The 22,026-nt window shown below is 30.6% G+C and overlaps 1 protein-coding gene across 4 annotated transcripts in view; it reads left to right on the top strand.

The window, feature by feature from the left end:
- Nucleotides 1-21,242, top strand: part of LOC145276729 (UDP-N-acetylhexosamine pyrophosphorylase-like) — a 91,712-nt gene extending 70,470 nt beyond the window's left edge. Inside the window, exons 8-11 of one of the 4 annotated variants that reach the window (XM_080127945.1) lie at nucleotides 6,358-6,549; nucleotides 9,980-10,015; nucleotides 15,855-15,927; nucleotides 20,388-21,242. In XM_080127945.1, coding sequence (XP_079984071.1) covers nucleotides 6,358-6,549; nucleotides 9,980-10,015; nucleotides 15,855-15,927; nucleotides 20,388-20,465 — 379 coding nt within the window. In that variant the 3' untranslated portion in view covers nucleotides 20,466-21,242. The remainder of the gene's footprint in view (nucleotides 1-6,357; nucleotides 6,550-9,979; nucleotides 10,016-15,854; nucleotides 15,928-20,387) is intronic. The other 3 variants (XM_080127946.1, XM_080127948.1, XM_080127949.1) reach the window with 3 other exon arrangements.
- The last annotated feature ends 784 nt before the right edge of the window (nucleotides 21,243-22,026 follow it).

The following is a 22,026-nucleotide window of genomic DNA, read 5'->3' on the forward strand; positions in this document are numbered from 1 at the left end:
GGGTGGGTAGGCGGGTAAGTGACAGATGGTCCACAGAGTTATATAAATTATGTATTATATAGATATATATTTTAAATTTAATTCATCTCGAGGAAACTAGTGTTTAACTTGAAGAATTAATTGGATATATTTTTGTGTGGTTAGAGACCTGTTAATTACTTACCTAAGAAAAAAATGTTTTGTGTGCGCATCTTCCCAAAAACAAATTATGATAATTATTAATATTCCCTCACCACCCAATCATAAATATTTATTTTGAATAGAATAAAGGCTACTCATAGTTTTTGAGTTTATGAGAGTCGTTGGTTAATGGTGCTAATGAAATATTCTTTAGTTTTTCTTTTTGCCATTATTTATTTTTTATTTTAATTTGAACTTTGAGTCCAGATTTTCAAATTTTGGATTTTTTTCTATTGATTTGCAAAAATTTTTTCATTTCAGAAAATTTGTCACTAAACATAAAATAATCATAAGGCAAATTAGACACAAGGCAACAACTTTTATCTTACAATTTATTACAACTTAAATAGAAAATTGTTTTATCATTTTTTACAATTTTTATCAAATGAATGTCTTTAATGTTACTCATAATTTGGAAAAAGATAATTTGTATTTTTGTAAGTTCTTAACCATTTTGATTTTTAATGTTATTTTATCATCTGTCAAATAATGAATGTTAGAAATCTTGTCTTCTCTTTAAATGATTTTTCGATGTTTGTGTAGATTAATGGTTAAATCGAAATTCGTCTAAATCTCAAAAATTACAAAAAATGATCTGGTAGAAAAATAATTACAAGTAAAAATTAGAATTTATCAAATTATTGAATTTTATCATATGTTCTTATATAGAAGAGTTGTTTGATTAATTTAGAATGAATTCTGACTTATCTCCCTTGATTTAAGGGTCCATCATTTTTAAACCAACCCATTTCAGAACGTAATTTGGGATGATTTTATTCATTTTATTTTTTATTTTATTTTTTATTTTTATTTTTTTGTTTAAAATACATTTAGCTTATCTTTTGATGGATCATTTTTCATAATTTATAGAAGTTATACTAATTTCAACATGACATGTTAATACATAATGTTTTCACCTGAAATGCGTTGGTTTAAAATATCCTTGATTTACACAAATACTAATTTTTTTTTGAGAAAATATAAACTATCTTTACTTCCTCTAAAAATGAAATCTGGAAATTGTTTTGGAGTTTGTTTTTGTTATCATAAATTTTTCTGCATTTTCAGAAAAGTAAACATTTTTTGTATAATATAAACATCTTAATTATGATCATGTTTTCTTTTTTTTTTACTTTTGATATCAGTTTTACTAATTATATATGACAAAGTAAGACATGACAAATGTACAACAAAACATAATAACTGCTCCTACTGATTCTATATTCATACACTTATGATATTTAGTTCCTGCTGTTTTTTGTTTTTTGATAAAATCCTTTGTAAAAAATAAACAATTTTGTTTTATAGACTTGGAGGAAATATTTTTAAAAAGTATGAGTCAAACAAAAAAAGAAAAAATGTTAGAAAATGTTTTAAATCATAAATAGTTTTTTTTTTTTTTTAATGTTTACCAAAAAACTGACAATGAAAAGTAAATATATCAATAACTTATTTAATTCCCTCAAATCTCAGCCGAACAGTTTGAAAAAAATTTATAATTTTTTGTATATATTTTTAGCATGCCAGTCCAAATTTAAATCCATTGCTTCTCATAGTTTTTGATTTAAGAGTCTCAGGTTGCTCGAATGACATGTTTAAATATCACACAAATAAAGATTCTGCAGGAGCGGTTGTCATACATTTATTGTGCATAATTAGTAAAAAAAAAACCCTTTTAATTAATACTTACAATAAATTAATTCTTATTTTAAAGTTTGGCTTATGAATTGGGTTCTCCCTGCTCTTTAAAAACAAGTTAAACATTTTGCCTCTTACTTCCAAGTTGCTCATAAGTTGCTTATGGTTTCTGGTGAATGCGATCATTTTTTAGACCATGTTACCCCTCTCCTCCCCTCAATTCCCATTGTCTGAGATGCATTTGGTGATGGTTTTTTTTTTAACTTTTAATAGGATTTTCATCTTTTAATAAAAAAAATAACGCAGTAAAATTATTTTATGACTTTTCATCAAATCTGTGCATAAAATAAAATCTTCACCAAATTTTGAATTTCAACTTATAATTATTAGAATTATTTAAATATAAATTTTGAAATCATTTTATGCAATTGTTTATTTATTGTGTAAAATAAACTTTGATTGTCTCAGTTGAGTTTCGTACAAATGGTGTCTATAAATGTTAAGACAAGCATATTTTGGTTTGTGATACTATAGGTGCCTCAGTCCAAGTGTAAGGAAGTAAAAGAAAAAAATATGAAAAAGTATAACAAGAGAAATAATAGGAAATAGGGTTTACCAATAGACAATAGATAGAAAGGTAGACAAAAGAAACTTTATATGGAATTATTTATTAGGGTGGAGCAATAATTGTAACAAAAAGACCGAACAATGGATAGATATATTTAGTTTTAAATTTTAGGGGTGGTTTGCAACTTGGCCTTTTGGACAAGATCAAAGTGTAGTATCTGTTCTTCAGATGCTGCAAGCTATGACTAGCTATGACCAGATGTGGGGGCAACCCCACATGCCTGACCATTAACCAGCTCCCATTTCCCACCTCTCGGGAGCTGGTCCCCTTTTTCCCTTCCCCCTCCCTTCACTCCTCACATTAAAAATCGGCCTTGTGCCTTATTTGCTCGGTGGGGGAGCAAATAAATACCATCTGTTCTATCAGATGCTGCACTTCTATTTCTTGTTCTCTTTCGGTGGAGGAGAAATCCTTCACGACTGAGACAATTTTTATTTTTGTACCTTTTCTCCACGTTAAAAAACGACCCTGGTGTCTAACTCTGTCCCGTGGGGAGGCATAGTAAATAGGTACAACAGTGCCTGGTTGACGACAATTGGGAGTGTTTTGCAACAGTCGATGACTGAGTTGAGAGTTCAGTGGGACACTTGAGGACAGTTAGTTTGGACTCGAGGAAGGCAGTTGTGAGCTGGATATAGTCAAGGGCAGTTGATAACTCAGAGTTCTTCAGGAGAGATCATAGAGATTGGATTCAAAGCTAGATGAGAGTAGATTGGGAAGAAAAATCACTGGAAACTGAAGTGACCAGACATCAGTTATCAATGGACAATGTTGGGGTTCCTATTTCTATGCTATGCGACAGTATCACACACATACACCTATGCATACACAACCAGAGCTTAACCGATTTACTTCAAGAACTCATCTTGTGTTATCATAGCACGATCCTGAAGACGATCGGACACTCCCACCATCATAGGTCTTCAAAGTTTTAATTTTTTAGTTAAAAATAGGAGAGATTACTTTTAGAACAACCCTTGTATATGTTTATATTTTAATTTTCATAAGGGAACATAGAATTTGTGTAAAACTGTTCTGGTTATGAAATTAAGTTTACCCGCTGGGACAGGTACTCTTATAGTGTGTGTGTGTGTGTGTGTGTGTGTGTGTGTGTGTGTGTGTGTGTGTGTGTATATATGTATATATAATGCGCATATATTTTTTTTTTCTATGGATAGGATAATCTAAACTAATGAACGGTCCCTTATGAATTTTGAAATCAGGTTTAAAGATGATGTGGATTATATAGGTAGTACAAATCAGAGGTTGGAGTACAGATTTTGTCAACATTCAGAAGGATTTCTAAGGAACAATCTAATCATCTTTATAATTTATCATTCATACACAAATCTGATATTCCAAGGCATTTAATGATAATAATTAACAAACAAAAACATTGTGTGTGAAAGAGTATACTGGAGATATGTTTTTACTTGAAGCCAAGTTTGTTCTAGCTTTTACCTTAAAATTTTAGAAATGATTTCAATTATGTCCAGTTACTCCTTTCTCTGTAAACCGAATGAGTGATTACTAGAACTTAATATAATAATTTTTGTTCAATGTATTAGTTCTTTATCATACATACTATTGCTTATGTCCGATACATATATATCTATAATAGTCATTTCAGAGAGATTGTAGAGATTGGAGTCTAAGCTAAAGCTAAAGCTAAACAAGAATAGATCGGGCTGCGAAGAAAATCATTGGAGACTGACGTGATCAGATAGTTATCAATGGACAATGTTGAGGTTGCTATTTCTATGTTATGCGATGGTATCTTACACACACAACTTAACTTAATTAAATTAAGTACTTGCGTTGTTTATCATGGCACAATCACGAGAGTGATTGGACTACAGGTTTGCAACATTTTGTCTTTTTAATGATGACTACTAGATTGTACTATGAACCATATGATGAAATTAGAAACCTATTTGTCATTGTCATCAAAATTTAAAAAAAACAGAAAATAATTTTTTTTTTTTTTTATAGGATTTTAAAAGTTAAAGTTAATCATAAAAGTATCATTTTGGTATTAACTCATGAATTGAACTAAATTAATATAAAGCTATAACTAATGCTTTAAGATAATTTTTATTTATATTAATTTTATTTATACGACATAGTAAATATCTTTCTACAAGATAATCATTTAATAACCTTTATTGATTTACTAAAAAGTAAACAAAAATTTTTCGGAATGGTTTTCTCTAATATTTCAGGGGTGGGGTGTGGGGTTGGGGGGGGGGGATATATCCGCAAAAAAAAGTAATTACGTAAAAAATTTAATGTTTCACATTTTAAGATGTGGGATCAGTTTCCACGATTAATTCAACCTAAAATGATAACTGAATCGTTTCTCAAGTTTGGAACGGGAAAATGGAGGTGGTGGCATTTTTGCTTATTCATCAGTCAATTTCATTATTTCTTTTTTTTTTTTTTTTTTTTTTTTAAATATAAATGAGTGAGAGGGGGAATTTCTTGAATTAATTTCCTTTCCCAGACGATGCTGGCACCCTGGTCAGCTAATAAATATATAAACATATACATATACTTAACTTTATATAAATAGATGAATTGTGTATTTTTTCTTTTTTTTAATGTTGAATTGAGAAAATAATAAAAAAGGAAATCTGCCCAAACAGACATAACGGTTTTCTTTTCTTTTTCCTCTTGTTACGCTCGCATTAATGGAGAATGGTTGTGTAATGAAAGAAAAAAAAAAATTTTTGTACTCGGATTCGAACATACATGTATATTGAACAAGAGAGGAAAAGGGAAACTCTTCCCAGACCCACAAAATGCAATATATAGACAGAACACGGTGAAAGAAAATGAAAGACAAACACAAATGTAAATATTTGAAAGGAACAGAATATATTATGCAATAGATATGGGGCAAGATAAGATTTTTTAAAAAAAAATCAAAGATATTATGGTCGGGGGTTTAACAAACTTAAAAGGAACTAAAGGAAAACACACACACACACACATATATATATATATAATGCAGAATCTTAGCTTGGGAAAGAAAGAAGAGTTTTGAGGACTTACAAGTCACTTTTTTTTTTTTTTTTTTCTTTTTTTTTTGTCGTTTTCTTTTTTCTTTTAGATGTCTTCTTTCTATTTGTTATCATTCCATCTCACCGTGTGGTTGGCTTTCAATGTCTTTCTTGTTGCATTGGGTATTCTATATGTTGTTGCGTGGATCTCGTCGTTTGTCAGTATTTGATGCCATTCAGTGTGCTGAGTATTTGCACATATATTCTTTCTTTCATTTTGCCTATTGTGGTTCAGTATCCAACTGTTGACTTTTTGGCATATCATGCCAAACTGTCTTGTGTAATAGTTTCTTTCCTCTTATTTTTTAATTTTTGGCGGGAAAAACAGATTCGTACAGCAGCACTCCATGACATAAGGTTTGGAAACAGGGTGAGGGTCGGTTTAGGACCACACTTTGAATTCCTTTAATCTTTCATTGTCTTTCATCTCTCTCTCACTTTTTGTTTAAATTTTTTTTAATGAATATGTCTTAACTCTACTTATATTTTATTTTCTTCATTTTATGTATTATTATATTACTTGTTTTTTTAACAAAGTAACCTAGGCCACATTATTCTGAAAGAATTGTTGATTTCTTTTCTGTCTTTATGAAATTAACGAAAAAATAAATAAAAAGAAACAAAACTTAATCTAATAAAACTTTTTTTCTTTTTTCTTTTTCTCGGTGATGGTGTTTTGTTTATCTGCTGCTGCTGTGTTTGGTGCTTCCACTAACCTCAACAACAATCAACTGGCCTTTTTCTTTCCTTTTTTTTTTCCTATATCAACTACATATTTTTTTTTTTTTTTGTACAATCTTTGTCATTTGTGTCGGCTCGTTGTTTTGTTTGTGGTTTTTGTCCTCAATGTAACAGCAACTTTGCCGTCTGGGAAGTTTTGAGAGAAGATGAATTTGCACCGCTGAAGAACGCTGAAGGCAAGCCGAAAGACACGCCATCCGCCTGCTTGCATGCTATGCACAATCTTCACCATCGATACGTTCTAAATGCTGGCGGGAGATTTACACAAAAAAACGGCACACCCATTCCCGATATCCCCAGGTAAGAAATGAAAAATCTTTAGGTTTTGTTTTTCTTTCCGTTTAATTTTTGTTTGATTTCTTTTTTTTTCCTTCTATTTTGTTTTTAGTTATCGCGAATGCATTTTTCTTTTTTCTCTCCATTTTGGAAATTCTTTTGGTCTGTCATTAGTATTTGTAGTGTTTAGTCTGTACTAACCGTAACTTAGTCTATGACACTGTCGTTCAATATGCATGTAGAAAATACTTGTGTCTGCATAACCGATACATAGTTACGTTAAAAGAAGATCAAATTAAACTTTTATTTCCCTTATTTTGTCCTCTAGTCCTCGTATTCCATGAGCAGTGTTTCTGACAAGGGGGAAAGAATTGCTATTTTCTGGGTCGGAATTCTATCCATCTAACACTTATTATTGGCAAGTTTTTAATCTTGAAGTATTTTATTTTTTTAGCTCCTTACATCAAGTTGCTTCATACCTTGTCTGGAGATATTTCCATAATTAAAAAAAGAATGCTGTTAGAATGTGAAAATGGACAAAGAGAAACCCCCGAGAAAGGAATCCTCGAGAGTATAGATTACATAGAAGCATATAAAAAAAATTAATTTCACAAGATGCATGTGAAAAGTTTACATTGTCAGAACAGTAGTTCAAAAATACAAAAGAGAAAACTGATCCCCCCCCCTTTTTTATCACTCCAAACAAGGCATATTACCATTGAAATAAAAGAAATTACTGTGATAGAGGTTAGATTTATAGGAGTAGTAATTTAAATGGGGAGTTGAGCAACAAGACCATTATGTTAACATTATTACATTGAAATTTTATGCATGTGCAGTCAGGGGGAGCAGGGAAAAAAATCTAGAGGTAAGCAGCTTGAGAAAAGAAGCTATTAGAGTAGAAAGTTTTCTGCTGTCAGAGGACCTTTACAGTGAATGGGTGGAACTTTGCTGCAGATCTTTGTAAGGTTTTGGATGTATTTGTGTTAAGGAGTTACAAGTAAGTTGATTAGAGGACATTCCATGGGAGTATTTGTAACAGAAGTACAGGGTTGCAACGTTGCAGTGATGTGACAGTTTAGTAGACAATGTTAGACATGCTATTAAATTAGAAACTTTTTCATGCACTTTGTCTAGGAGGATGTGATAGCAATACTCTATGCATGGGTGAATAGTGACTTTATATTGATATATAGGATACTGGCAGGTGTGAGAGTTTCTAGCCTGGTAGAAGGCACCTACCTTCTTTGCAGCAGACTTTTTTTTTCCCCGCCTATTTTCACCCCAAACAAGGAACATTGCCACTTTGATGTAGGGGGCTACTATCTGGGACATAAGTTGCAGGGATATTATGTAGGGAATGAGCAGCAAGATATCTGTTCACATTACACTTGAACTTCTGCATATCAGTACAGTTGGCAAAGCAGAATCCCGGAAGGGAGTTCCAAAGTCTAGCAGTTCTGGGGAAGAAACTGTTAAAGTACAAGGCTTTCTTAAATCTAGGGATCTCTACTGTGTAGGGATTGGATTTAGCTGCTTGTCGAGTTTGTCGGGGGTTTTTACGTCTAGGGGGTACAAGTGTTTATAGTTCGTCAGAGCATTCACCTATAAAATACTTGTAGAACAGGCAGAGGAATACAACATTTCATCGATGGGACTAGCATCTTCTATGAATTTATTCCAAGTCGTGTTGCCTAAAAATTTAGGATAGATATGCCTTAAAGATGAAAAGTCTTTCCACCACCTTAGCATACAATGTTTCAATAGCATCTAATCTATTATCAGTCGTGTTTTGACATCTGACATTCAGCAAGCATTGTCAAATCAAAAAGATTAATAGGACAAAATTCTGCACTTTGCACACTAAATTTCTGTGATGTAGGCTCAAGCTTGACTAGCAGCTGACGTGAACCACTGGAATATGCCAAGCATCAAATTTAAAAACTCTAGGAAAAAATAGCATTTATCAGATACTAATTACAAATTTTGTAAAAAGGAAAACAATTAAATAAAATATAACAGCAACCTACCATAAGTTTCATGAATAAATATTTTTTCTTTTTTGTTTTAAATAGAAACTTTTTTTTTTTTTTTTTTTTTTTTTTTCAAGAGAATTTTAAGGAAATTTATTTTTTGTAAGGTTATATATGATTAAAAACTAAAATTTTTTAGGTTTAGACTGATTATAAATGATGAATAAAGAAAGTTGTATTAATCAATATGATGGTAGAATTTATTATCACTTTTGTTGGACTCTGCCAAAGTTTTCTATGCTTTCGACCAATGCTGGGAATTAAAATCATGGAAAACTCCTATGCCATCCTACAGAATGTTTGAAAAGTTTATGTAACGCTAATATTTATAGAACATTTTTATGAGAATTGGATTTTCTGAAATCAGAGACTGCTCAAACAAAAAAATGCAAAGTATGTAATGAACTTTAAAAAAACAATTTACATATCTGACCATTTTTATAATTTATTCTCCGAACAGAACAATTTTGCATTTTTGTTTTCTTCGAAGATGAAAATAAAGATATAATGCAACTGCACTTTATGTCTAGAATCCTTATTCTAATTTAAATTTATTACATAATTTTGATTGTAGAAAATGTCTAAAATTTAGGACTTAAGTGTAATGGGTTTTATGTTTAAATTAAGGGAATCTTGTTTAATTGGTATCGAATGACAATGGACAAAATTCAATGTAAAATAGCATTTTGTAAATAATTTTAAAATGTTTTCAGTCAATTTGACCTATATAACACATGCCAACCTTCATTAAACTTGATCAAGATTTTTTTTTATTTTAAATTATCAAAATTTATTGAAAAGACTAAAGTATGACCGACCAACATAAAAATTGAAGACACATCTAAAAAAAAAAAAACTAGTTTTATTTTTATATTACTTGTTCTCATCTTGAGTGTTATTTGTGCAACGTTTCGGTTGGATTGGTCTTCAACCATCCTCAGGCATGTTGATGGTTGTTTGGAAAAGAAAATAGAAAAGTTACTGGCTCCGTAGATATTTTCCTATTCTTTGAGTTAGTCTTTATTTTATGGTTATTGTTTCATATTTGTGAAAAAATTGGTTAACAGGGGGTGGGGCAACTCCAATAAAGATTGACATGAGATTATTTCCCTTTAATCAGCCTGATCAAAAAGTTGCACAAATAACACTCGAGATGAGAACAATAGTCTAATTAATACAAGTAAAACAAACAATCAGTCCTCATCTCAAAAATTCAGAACTTTAGTCATATTTTCATTTGCTTTTTCTTTCTGTTTGCTTTTCGCAATCTTGTAAGAATGGCCAACTTCCTTGTCGTCAATCCGTTTGTCCGTTAACAATCTGCTTGCCTCATCAAAATGTCCCCGACATTTTCTCTTTTGCTACCCATGCATGTTCTAATTTCCCTGTCTTTCTTTTTCTTACTACCTTGTTTTTCACAGTAAAAATTGCCACAGCCGTTCGGCTACCATCAACAGGTGCGTATCTCCATTGAGCTTCGTTGACGAGCAACGTTGAAAAAAAAAAAAAGCCTGACTTTTCTTAATCTTTCCACCTGCTGCACTTTATGGAGCAATGTGCAAAAGTTTACGGCCGACTTTCAAACAATTGTGAATTCAAATATGTACCATTTTATAATTTTCAAGTTCATTTTTCATGCCACATTTTCTACACATGAAACAGGTGTTCAATACTTGACGTCATTTCCATACCAATCAGCATTATTTAAAGTGAGGAAAGTGGCCATGCAAATTCTCCATCTATCGTATGTGAATTCCTAGGCACAGGTGTTAACAATCATGATACTATATAAAAAGTCACTGCAAAACATCAACAGCTAGTTTCAACACTTGCTGATTTTTTTTTTTCAATCGATTAAGTGTTATCAGTTTTAACAAACTTTCTTCATTTTGTTTTGTTTGTAAAGAATAAGGCAATATGAAAAAAATGACAGTTAATCAATATAAAAATATTTAAATTTATTATTATATGATCTCGTAGAGTATGGAGTCCTGGTCTCTACTCCATATCTAATAAATCATCTATTGTATAAATGTCACCTGTCTGTTTAAATGTTTGTATGTCTACCTAAAACTTTCAACTGCTGACTTCGATTGAATCAAAGGAGGACCACTTTCTCAATCAGGATTCCTAGACTTTAGAATCCAAGGGAGGTAATAAATGCATCAACAATGCAGCAATTCAAGACGAAATTGGTCATGTGCTCATCTACTGTACTCTCTTTTGAGTGAATTTCTACCACCCTTTCTCTACATGGCAACTGAAGCTTATTTTATTTTTTGCCAAATTTATTGCATTGAATCGACAACTTGTTTAGACAATCAAAATTAAGATAATGATGTATTCATTTTTTTTTTTTTTTTGCGGACTTTTATTCTCATCTTCATTGTTTTACCACGTTTTGGCCAACTTCTGCTCCGAATTTGACCAAAACATGGTGAAACAACAACCATGAAGATAAGGATAACAGTCTGCAAATAAATAAATAAATTATGAACCCCCATCTCAAAGGATTACAAAAAATTTAAACTATTTAGAAATGTTCCAAATCAGAAAATTGTTTTGTTAATAAGAAGTTAAGCAGACTTGTTTGTTTCTGCTGCTGGCATGTGAATTTGCATGTGTGGTTTCTGTAGGCTAGACTGGCAGTGTATGCATGAACATGTGTGCGTGAGAGTTTGTGAATGTTACTAGTTATGTCAACCAAGAGTCTTTGACCCAGGAGTCTAGGCTGAACGTATAACCTACTCACATGTGTCAAGTTTGAAAGGAAAAAATTGAAAGCGAGGAAGAAAGCTATATGTTAGGCTTTTATATTATGCGCAAAATTATGAAGTGAATATTCCTGCACTTATGATTGGCTGAAAAAAAAAAACGCTGATTGGAGATTTTGTCCAATCAGGAGCCAATACTTGAAAACAATATTCGCTTTTTTCATAGTGAAGCTAAAATGAAGAAATAGTCAAAAAAATTTGTATGTCCAATTTTTTATCGTCTTGAAGTTTCCCTCCTTTTTTATTCACACTGCATGCAACAAAATCTCATGGAAATGATTCCAAAATAATTCATCTGTTTAAACTGCAATTTAAATATCAATTGAAAATTATTTAAATCTTTTTAAAAGTTTCAGATGGTCAAAAACTTTTGCACATTAATATGCAAATAACTTCTTGCTCCTTTTTCAACTAACAACATTTAATGAATGAATAAAATATTTTAACAACCTTTTTTCAACTTATCTACAAAAAAAAAAATTCTGTGTAATTTTATTTTACTTTTTACTTTTCCATTTTTTTTTTTTAAATTTTATTTTTTTTTTTTTTACAATTTATTTTGAAATTGTTACATTTTTTTCTTTTTTTTTTTTTTCAATTTTTTTTTAAATTGTTACATTTTTTTAGCAGTCTGGATCCCTTTTCTGATTCCATGATTAAAAAGAATTGTTTTCATTCTTAACGGGATTTTCCATAGTTAAAGTCAGTTTTCACAGCAATTGTCATTTTCAAAAATAAAATGTTGGCAAATTAAATCTGCATTACAATTTTGTTGACTTGTAAAAATACAAAAACCATAATGAAAATAATTGCATTAAAAAACCGGAGATGTAAAACTGATTGAATTAAGATGTAGTATTCAGACTGTTAATTTTCACCTGGTGGTGGCAATGGTTTTGACGGTGGTGGTTTTGGTCGTTGCCTTTTCTTTTCTTTTTTTTTTTTTATTGGCTCATCAAGTACGAATAAGATTCATGATGAGTCTTATTTTTTTTATTTGTAATTTAAAAAATATTCAAAAATTTTTTGTCTATCAAAATTTAAGATAGATTCATTTATATTTCCCTGCTAATGATCTGCAAGTCATATTAACTGATATTAAATGATCCACAAAAATTGTAATTGTAAATGGTCATCCGTCTGTGCTTTATGTTCAAATTAAGTTTTTGATTTTAAGCGAATTTAGTTTTTCTTAAATTGTTTAGTGATCCCTCTTTTCATTTTTGGATAATTTTTATCAAGAAACACTGTAAAAACTCTGATTTTGTAATGAAGAGCAAAGGAATTTGACATATAGCTGTTTGTTTGTAAGAATGAGGAGGATTGTCTGCTCATCTTGGGGAGGGATGATGGATGGCACATACTAAATTATGAAGCAAGGGTTGTGTAATCTCTAACAATTCCTCTCCTGAGTTACACTGCTTGATTCCAGTTGCTAGACGTCCAGGACAGCAATGCCAAGTTGAGCGGAGAACACACACAGCACCTGGTAATTTCTAAATGGTCACCCATTTTAGCACTGATCAAGTTCAATGATGCTTAACTTCGGTGATTTCACAAGAAACGGTGTGTCAACATGATTATACTGGATAAGGGAAGTGTGAAGACATGAACGTTATTTCATTTCAATTTCATGACTAAAAACGATTCCATCACAACTTCTAATCATTTTTTTTAATGATTTTAAACAACATTTATTGTCCGTCAACTTTTTTTTTTACAGATTTTTTCCTAACAAATATTTTACTAAGCTTGACTAAAAATAATTTAATTATGATTTTTTAATATGCTTGGTGATTTTTGTTCTGCGTAAAATGCAACTTTTAATAAAATCATTTATTTGAAGATTAACCAATGAAATTCACTCTTTGAGGAAAATCTTTCATTTTTAATCGAAAAAACATATTAACCAGAATTAGAATTATTGATTTTTTTTTTAATAAAATATAAAATTGTACAAATTTCATTCCGATTTTAAATTAATTTTTTTTTTTAAGAAACTGATTAAAATATATTAGAGCTTTACAATCATTTGAAGGGTAAATTTTTAAAAGATTTTGTCAATGAAATGCACAAAGATTCTAAATGTTTTGGACTTTTAGAATAGTTATACCCTAAAATTGGACATATTAAAACATCAATAATAAAACGATTTTTGGTGTTGTCATAGTATTACCTCTTTATGACCTGAATTATGATGTAGATGATTAGCAAAATATTTATTGTTCCCCTTAAAAAATATATATTGTTCTCCTTGGACCTGGTCAGTACTAATGGGTGACCATTTGGGACTTCCAGGTGCTGTATGTTCTCTCCGCTTATCTTGGCATTGTTTCCAGTCGTCCTGAACTTCTCCTTGCCACTGGACTCAAACAGTGCCAATTCAGGATAGGTGTGGCTAGGGATTGCACAACCCTTGCCTCATATATACAGCCTTACATTGTAGGGATATGTGCAGCTGTCCCTACAGGGGGTATCCTTTGTCTTTCAAGACTGAATGGAGGCATCAATTGTTAATTTTAGATGGCGACATACTGAATGTGAGCAATGGACAGTTGCAATCTGGAGGTATCTGCCATTTACCCAGATACTGAACCAATATGTAGAAGACCTGTTTGAATCAATTCCCACTTTATTTATGCTGTTATATTCATTTATTTATGACTGAACAAATTAGTTCAACCAGGTCATAAAGGGTTAATTACTATTTAGTCACATTTCAAGTAAAAAAAAAAAAAATTTACTTAGAGGTTACGCTGAAATAAGTAAAATAACCAAAAAAATCAAATAAAAATGATCAAGTAAAAAATTGCATGGAACTTTTAATTAATTTTATCATATTTTCTTGATCCACCATTGATAACAGTAGAAGTAGCAGAAGATTTTTTTGTAAACCAAGGAAGATAAGTCATTCTTTCATTTAAGCAAATATACAATAAAGCTGCAATTTATAATAAAATTGATTTTTACTTATAATCAATCTCCTACTCAATAATTTTGATCTAATTTTTGGTAAGGATACTCATTTCAGTGTGACACATTGTACATCAAGGTGTTTTTACTTGAAATATGGTTATCGTTTATGACTAATACTATAGAGACACAATTTTTTTTCCTTGGGAAATGGTTGTAAAAAAAACACCAAAAATTGTATTAAATTTCTTGGTACTTGTGCATATACCGGGTTTTCAAACAAATGCATTTCAGGTAAAAACATTACTTGTGTGTCATGTCAAAATTAGTATAAATTCCAAAAATTACGAAAAATGATCCAGTTGAAAAAATAATTATGAGTCAAAATAGATTTTATCAAATTATCAAGTTTTATTGTAAGCTTTAAAGTATAAAAGTTGGAAAGTTCTTAAAATCTTGCTATTTATAACAAACTGGCTTATCTCTTTTGCTTTACTTGTAATCCGACATTGAAGAAAAATAGAAAATGTTGATCGCTAAGTCTGTACATTTTTTTTTTCCAAAAAATAGATCTAGCACATTTTCTACTGGATCATTTTTTTTAGAATATATATTAATTTCTATATGACATGAAGATACATAATAATGTTTTCGTCTGAAATGCAGTTGTTTGAATGCCCGGTATATTGCTTAAGATCTAATTTCTAAAATTAGAAATTTCACTGTGAATGTTTTTTTTAACTTTATTTTTATTTTGTTAAATTAAACAAATCTTCATTTTTTTTTTTAGAAAACTTAGACCTTTAAGTAAAAGAAAATGAATTTTATATATTTACAAAAACAAAATCGGAATTAACCATTCTTAATGAAAACTTTTTCAACTTTCATGAAATTTTATTAATTTTCTAATAGTTGTTTTTGTTAAAGCTTTAATTAAATGATAAATTTTAAAGATTTTTCTTACATTATTATTTATTTATTTTATTTATTAATTATTTATTTTTGTTTATTAAAATATAAGAATTCAGAAAATTCTAAATCATTTTTTTCAATAATTAAGACTGTTATTTTTTTTTTTTTTTTAGTTGAAAAATCTGTTAAATTCTTACAAAAACTGAATGGAATCTTTTTGTTTACAAATTTACAGCAAATCAAGCAAAGAAATTGTCAAAAAATTTTATATTTTAAGCTTTATCAAGGCTGCAAAATGCTAACGCCAGCAACATACATCAGCCAGAGTCGGAGATGAGCCAACATTTTTGATTAGATTAGTTTTTGAGACTAATTTGCATAACATGATTCATTTAATGTTGGAGAGAGAGGGGGGGGCAGGATTTGTTCCAGATATCTGGTGTGAAATATGGCAATGGAAATGGCAACATTTTTGCAAATAAAAAATCATTGTCAAAGTATTTAAATCAGAAATCTCAATTATGTATTTTAAAAAAAATGTATTAAGATTTATTAAATTATAAAAAATTGAAACCTCACAGACTGCTGCCTGACAGATTGATAAATACGCTAACCTCCTCCTGTGAATGTAAAGACACATTTAAAATATCAATTACTGATTCCTTTTTATATAATTTTTTAATTTTTTTTATTTCAGCCAAGCAAATGATTGTGATGATTCAGAGTCGGTTGTGTGTGAAATCTCACCACTTGTTTCATATGCAGGAGAAGTAAGCAAAATTCTAAATTTTTTTTTTTTTTTTTTTATCTTAGAATTTTAGAAATAATACAAATAATTGAAAATTATAAATTTTTGGAAAATATTTTTAAAAGTTTGTTTTGGAAAGTTTTTAGATGAGAATCAATACACCTGAAGAAGGTCAGAGGTTAGATTGGCCGAAATGTTATGCAAATAACACTGAAATGTTATGCAAATAACACTGAAATGTTATGCAAATAACACTGAAATGTTATGCAAATAGCACTGAAATGTTATGCAAATAACACTGAAATGTTATGCAAATAACACTGAAATGTTATGCAAATAGCACTGAAATGTTATGCAAATAGCACTGAAATGTTATGCAAATAGCACTGAAATGTTATGCAAATAGCACTGAAATGTTGTGCAAATAACACTGAAATGTTGTGCAAATAACACTAATGATGAAGATAGTAGTTCAAATAATTGAAATGACATAAATTTAAAAAAGTATCTTCAGTCGATAAAACGCTATCATGCTAAATTTACGCTAAATATTAAGGCAATATTTAGGCCATTTATGCACACAATGCCGTATCATGATAGCAGTATGAGTAATATGTCAGTTTTTAAAATTTGGACCGTTCTGTTAAGTGGAATTGTTTTGATTTATTTTACAATTGCTTTAACAAGAGTACTTTCTAGATACTTTTTTTTAAATTCGTTTTTCGTGAGGACTTCAGCTTCCATTATAATTGGGATGATTTTGATCGATATTTTTTGTACATTCTAGTTTTTTTTTTTTGTTTTTGTTTTTTTTTTGCTGAGAACAGACCATCTGGTAGGATGACAGACATTCGCTATTTCAGAGATTCCAACCTAGAGATCCTTTTAGGATTCTAACCATCCTTTTAAGCACAATTGTTTTATCTTTCTTGTACTTTGTTCACAGGTATATTCTTGAGGTAGTTTTTTAAATTCTTTTTCATGAACCCGGGTGTTCCTATGATTACTGGAATTCTGGAGATTCTCCTAACATTCCAGTTTCTTTTCATGTCATACACAAGACATTGGTATTTTGTTAACTTCTCTCTTTCGGCTCTGTTTTAAACCAGCGTCATTAGGGATGTTGACTTCAACTAAAGTTGCTACTTTTTCTCTCTCATTCCATATCACTGTCAAGTTTAGCAGTTCTGTTTTCTAGGTATATAGCACTAGGAATTGCACAGTCACAATGGATAGCTTTTACACCATTTTTTAAGTTTTTTTTAATTTATTTTAATTAATTTGAAGAGATCAAAGGGCTTAATTTCGTTATAATTTAAATTTTTAACCAAGGATCTTTTTAAGGATAGACGGTGTTGCCTTTTTTAGGGCTGCTATGTGTATTTTGCTAGTTTTGTTTAGGGATTATGTCTTAGTATTTTTTAAGATTCCTTTTTTTCATTAGGTCAGTTTTTCTTACCACAATCAGTATAATTTCTTATTTCTTTTCATGATTTAGCTCAAATAGTAGCAAATAATGCTGCAGAGTTAAATGTTTTGGTTTCAATTCTAGCCAATGGCACTCAAGTCATATTTTTTTAACTTTTGAAATCACTTCCATATATTGGGTACAATATAATAATCAATAGAAAATTAGCTCTATAATAATAAATATGAAATCTGAATAAATTAAAATATCATATTTAAGCATACTTTACGACCAGGCAATGATGGGCGACCTGCTTGTTTGAACTAAAATGTGTTACTAACCACCAGAGTTAGGAGGAGGACTTGTGTATGTCAGATCCTAGATAAAGAAACGATTTTTTGTTAATGATTTCATTATTATCAAGTTGACAAGAAAGTTTTGTGGTTTTCAACTTTTAAATTCAGATGAACATATCTCGGCTCAAACAAAAATTTATTGATCGAAATAAGCACCATCAGAATCAACACACTTTTGCCAACGCAAAACAAGTGTATTTATGCCAGTAGCATAAAAATTTTGCTGAAAGCGTTGTTGATATCGCTTAGGTTTTTTTTTTTTTTTTTTTTTTTTTTTTTAGTATTTCTCATGCAGAAATTTGTCGAGATGCTTGAAAAAGTGATAGTTAGTAGGTGAGAGGTCTGGAGAGTATGGTAGATGAGGCAGGGTTTCATAGTCCAATTTATTCAACTTCTGCAGGGTCAGTTTAGCAACATGAGGTCAGGCATTGTCATGGAGGAGAATTGGGCCTTTCCTATTAACTAATGCTGGATGTTGTTGACAAAGTTTTTGATCCATTTCATCCATTTGTTGACAGTATTTCTTCACCGTAATGGTTTCGCCTGCATTCAAAAAACTAATGGATGAGACCTGTTAACCAAACAGTCTTGATGACCTTCTTTTGGTGTAACTCTGGCTTCAGGAAGTATCATGGAACTTCGTTAATGTCTAACCACTGAGCTTAACCTCGCCGGTTGTTGTAAAGAAACCACTTTTCATTGCAAGTCTCAACCTGATCAAGAAATCGGTTGTTCTTGTTGCGTAAAAGAAGGGAAGATGACACTTCATGACAGCATTTATTTTGGTTATCATTCAATTCACGAGGTACCCATTTATCAAGTTTTTTGTCTTTCCAATCTCTGAAGTGGTTGGAAATCATTGTGTGCATTAAGTTTAATTCAGAAACAAGTTCTTGAACAGTTGTGCCTGGATTGGCTTAATTGATCATTGTTAGCATCCAATGGTGGACCACTACGCTAATCATCTTCAAGGCTCTCATTGGTGCCACAAAATTTTTTAAACCATCACTGTGCTGTGCATTCAGTAGTGATGCCTGGGCCAAATGCTTCATTGATATCGCAAGCTGTTTAGCCTAGCTTGAATTAAAATATGAAAATTGTGCGAATTTGCCTTTTTCAATCTTGTATTCAAAGTTCTGAAAAGAAATAATTGTTTTAAAACGATTGTAATTTAAACGATTACATAGAGCAAAAAATGCTCTTTAAAATGATATATAAAGTAAAGGTATTATATCGAAAACTTATTTGAAAATACATGATTTGAATCAAAACGAAAAATTCTGCAAGAATTTTCGCCTCAACCTAATAGTTAAGCTAAATCTATATGCCTATAATGTTGAGTTTTTTTTTTTCTTACTCTGACATTTTTTCAATTTAAAAATTAATAAAACAAACATTTTAATATACTCAACCATAGATATGCGAGCAACTTCATGAATTCCATTTTGAAAAACGAACGTTAATTATTTATTTTTTATGGTTTCTTATTAGATGATTCGTTTCGTTTCACTATTATGCTGAAATTTTTTTATGCATAGTTTCTACATTCTGCATAACTGCATAGAATTTAAAATGAAAATGTTCTAACACACAGAAATATATATAAGTTACTTTGTTGGTATGTGTGCAAAAACTCTCTCTCAAACTCTTTATCTGTGCCTAAATCAAAGTGCAGATTCCATGAGCAAAGCTTCTTTCTTAGAAGTGCACGACTGTGGAACTCTCTTCTGTTTGTCCGTTTCCCACCTGACTACAACTTGGATGTTGTCAAGTCCAACATAAACAAATTCCTGTTGAACTGCCCCTTTAAGTAAAACACTTTATCAAATCTCCAATACTAACGATTACTACGATACTATCCCATTGATTACTGTACACACAATAACCCTTATCCCCGAGTGGCTTCAGGGCCTTGATAAGTGGTGACCTCCATGTAAAAAAAAAAAAAAAAAAATCTCCTCTCCGAATATTTGGTTTATAGAGTTGAAATTTGATATATAGAGTATTTAGTCAGTAAAATAGCTGCTAACAGATCAAAATTGAAAAAACAATATTTATTTTGGCCTGGTATGAGTCGACTATACCTGTTTGCTCATATATGAAGCTGGAGAGCTGTATGTTTTGGTTTCAATTCTAGCCGATGGCATACAAGCCAATGGTTTTTAACTTTCAAAATCACTAATATATATTAGATACAATATAAAAATTCGATAAAGAATTGGTTTTATAATAGTAAGTACGAAATTTGTATGAATTAAAATATCATATTTAAGCATATTTTTTGACTGGCCAATAAAATATATTTCAAGTAAAAATGGCTGACTTGTCCTCCTTTTTTATGAGATTCTGGCTAGTTGTGTGAGAAACTCACCAACACATCAGTTTTATTGTATTATGTAAACTCGGGGAATATAGTGTCATTAGTCCATACAGTTCAATGTTATTTGAAGGCTGTTCACCACCAGGTTTTCAGCTGATAGGGAAAGAACTGGGTGCCGCATTTTTCACTAGTCGACTCCCCTATTCAGCTTTGTGCAGGAATCCTGAGTGAAAAATAGCAGACAAACATGTTAAATGAATACGAAAAGAAATCTTTTACTCTATTTCTATAATGAGACTTTTTTTTTCCTTTCTATATTGATTGATATTTTTTTTTTTTTTTTTTTCATAATAAATAAATGTCTTTTAATTGTCTCCATTTTATATCTCTTTTTTTAGGGTCTGGAAAAGATTGTGAAAGGCAAATCTTTCGTTCCTCCTCTGCTTATCACTGAAGACATGATGAACAATGCGTAAACATTAATCTTTCTTGGGATTTTTCATTCGCTGAGGGTGTACAAATCGTGGAGATTTTTTGCTACATTTTTTTTTTTTTTTTTTTTTAAACATACAAACGCTGAGACTCTGCCTTTTGGGTAAAAGTGACACAAAGTTTAAAAAAATCTTTGAATTAACAAATCCTTAAAATATTTCTAAGGATTTTCAAGGATTGTAAATGGCTTTTTTTTTTTTCTTTTTTTTTTTTTTCTTCTTTTTTTTTTTTTTTTTTCGAATTTGGAGGATCATTATTTTTATTTATTTAATTTTTATTAAATTGTTAATTTCTTTAATTATTTAATTATGAGTTAAGTAAAAAAAAAAAACATTAAAAAAAACGAAACGATATTGGTCGCAAGAAAAATTAGTTTGATTTTTTTTTTTTTTCTGCGATAAATCATCTTTTTTTTTTTTAAATAGCAATTTTTTTTTTTTTTTAGCCTTTTGATCAACTCATTCGATTCCTTGTCATGCCATTCGTATTGATTCATGTTAATATTTGAATTCAATTTGAATCCACATGGATCGTTCTGCAATCCAGCTGTTCCTTATTCATCATATTTCTTGATGTGCCTATCTTTAAAAGAAAACTTTAAATGAAATGCTCAGTTTCAAGTGAGTTTTTTCTTCTGTCATTTTTATCAGGTGTGACGTCATTTATTTCAATCGACTACATTGCGTCTGTCATCGAAAAATAAATGTAAAGAAAAGATAAATGAAATACCAGAAGCTTGGAAAATTAAAATCTAAAGTTTTTGTTTGTTTTTGTCTCCTTCATTTTCTCTTAAAGAGCAATTTCATGTGAATAAAGTGTTTGGTAAAATTCAGTTGTGAGTTACACTCTTCTGGAGGTTGAAGGTTCAATCCTCAGTGCAGGCAACACTCAAAAAATGCAACTGTTTAGGATTTCTACCCAGTGATGACTGAATGAACAGGAGCATGCTACTTCTGTGGGTTAAATAAAGGGTTCCATTCGAAATTCCATGTAGATTTTCAAGTACGACAGAAAGATTGCTGACTTTGACAAAATACACCTAAACGTAGATTCCATGAACAAAGCTTCTTTCTTAGAACTGCATGCCTGTGGAATTATCTTCCATTTTCCTGCTTTCCAGCTGACTACAATATGGTTGTCTTCAAGTCTAGCATAAACAAGTTCTTGATGAACCGTTCCATATAAGCTAACAAATTTACCGAATTTCCATTATTAACGATTACTATATTGTTCAATTTCTACTGTACACTCTTTATCCCTTATCCGCGAGTGGCCTCTAGGCCCTGATAATTGGTGATGCCTATGTAAAAAAAAAAAAAAAAAAAAAAAAAAATACACCTGAAGAAGATTGGAGGTTACATCGGCCGAAACGTTGTAAAAATAATACTTGAGATCAGAATATCAGAGTTGATATATGTTGAAACAAGTAACAGCTAGTCTTCATTCCACACGCAAACACCATAGACAAACGTGCACCAATAAAGAGTTCTGCATTCTGTCTCACTATTCTTGGCCTCGTTTTTTGAGTTGGCCATCTCAAGTTGG

The sequence above is a fragment of the Euprymna scolopes genome, chromosome 5 (genome assembly GCF_053919585.1).
Source record: "Euprymna scolopes isolate OS-2025 chromosome 5, ASM5391958v1, whole genome shotgun sequence".
Taxonomy (NCBI): Eukaryota; Metazoa; Mollusca; class Cephalopoda; order Sepiida; family Sepiolidae; genus Euprymna; species Euprymna scolopes.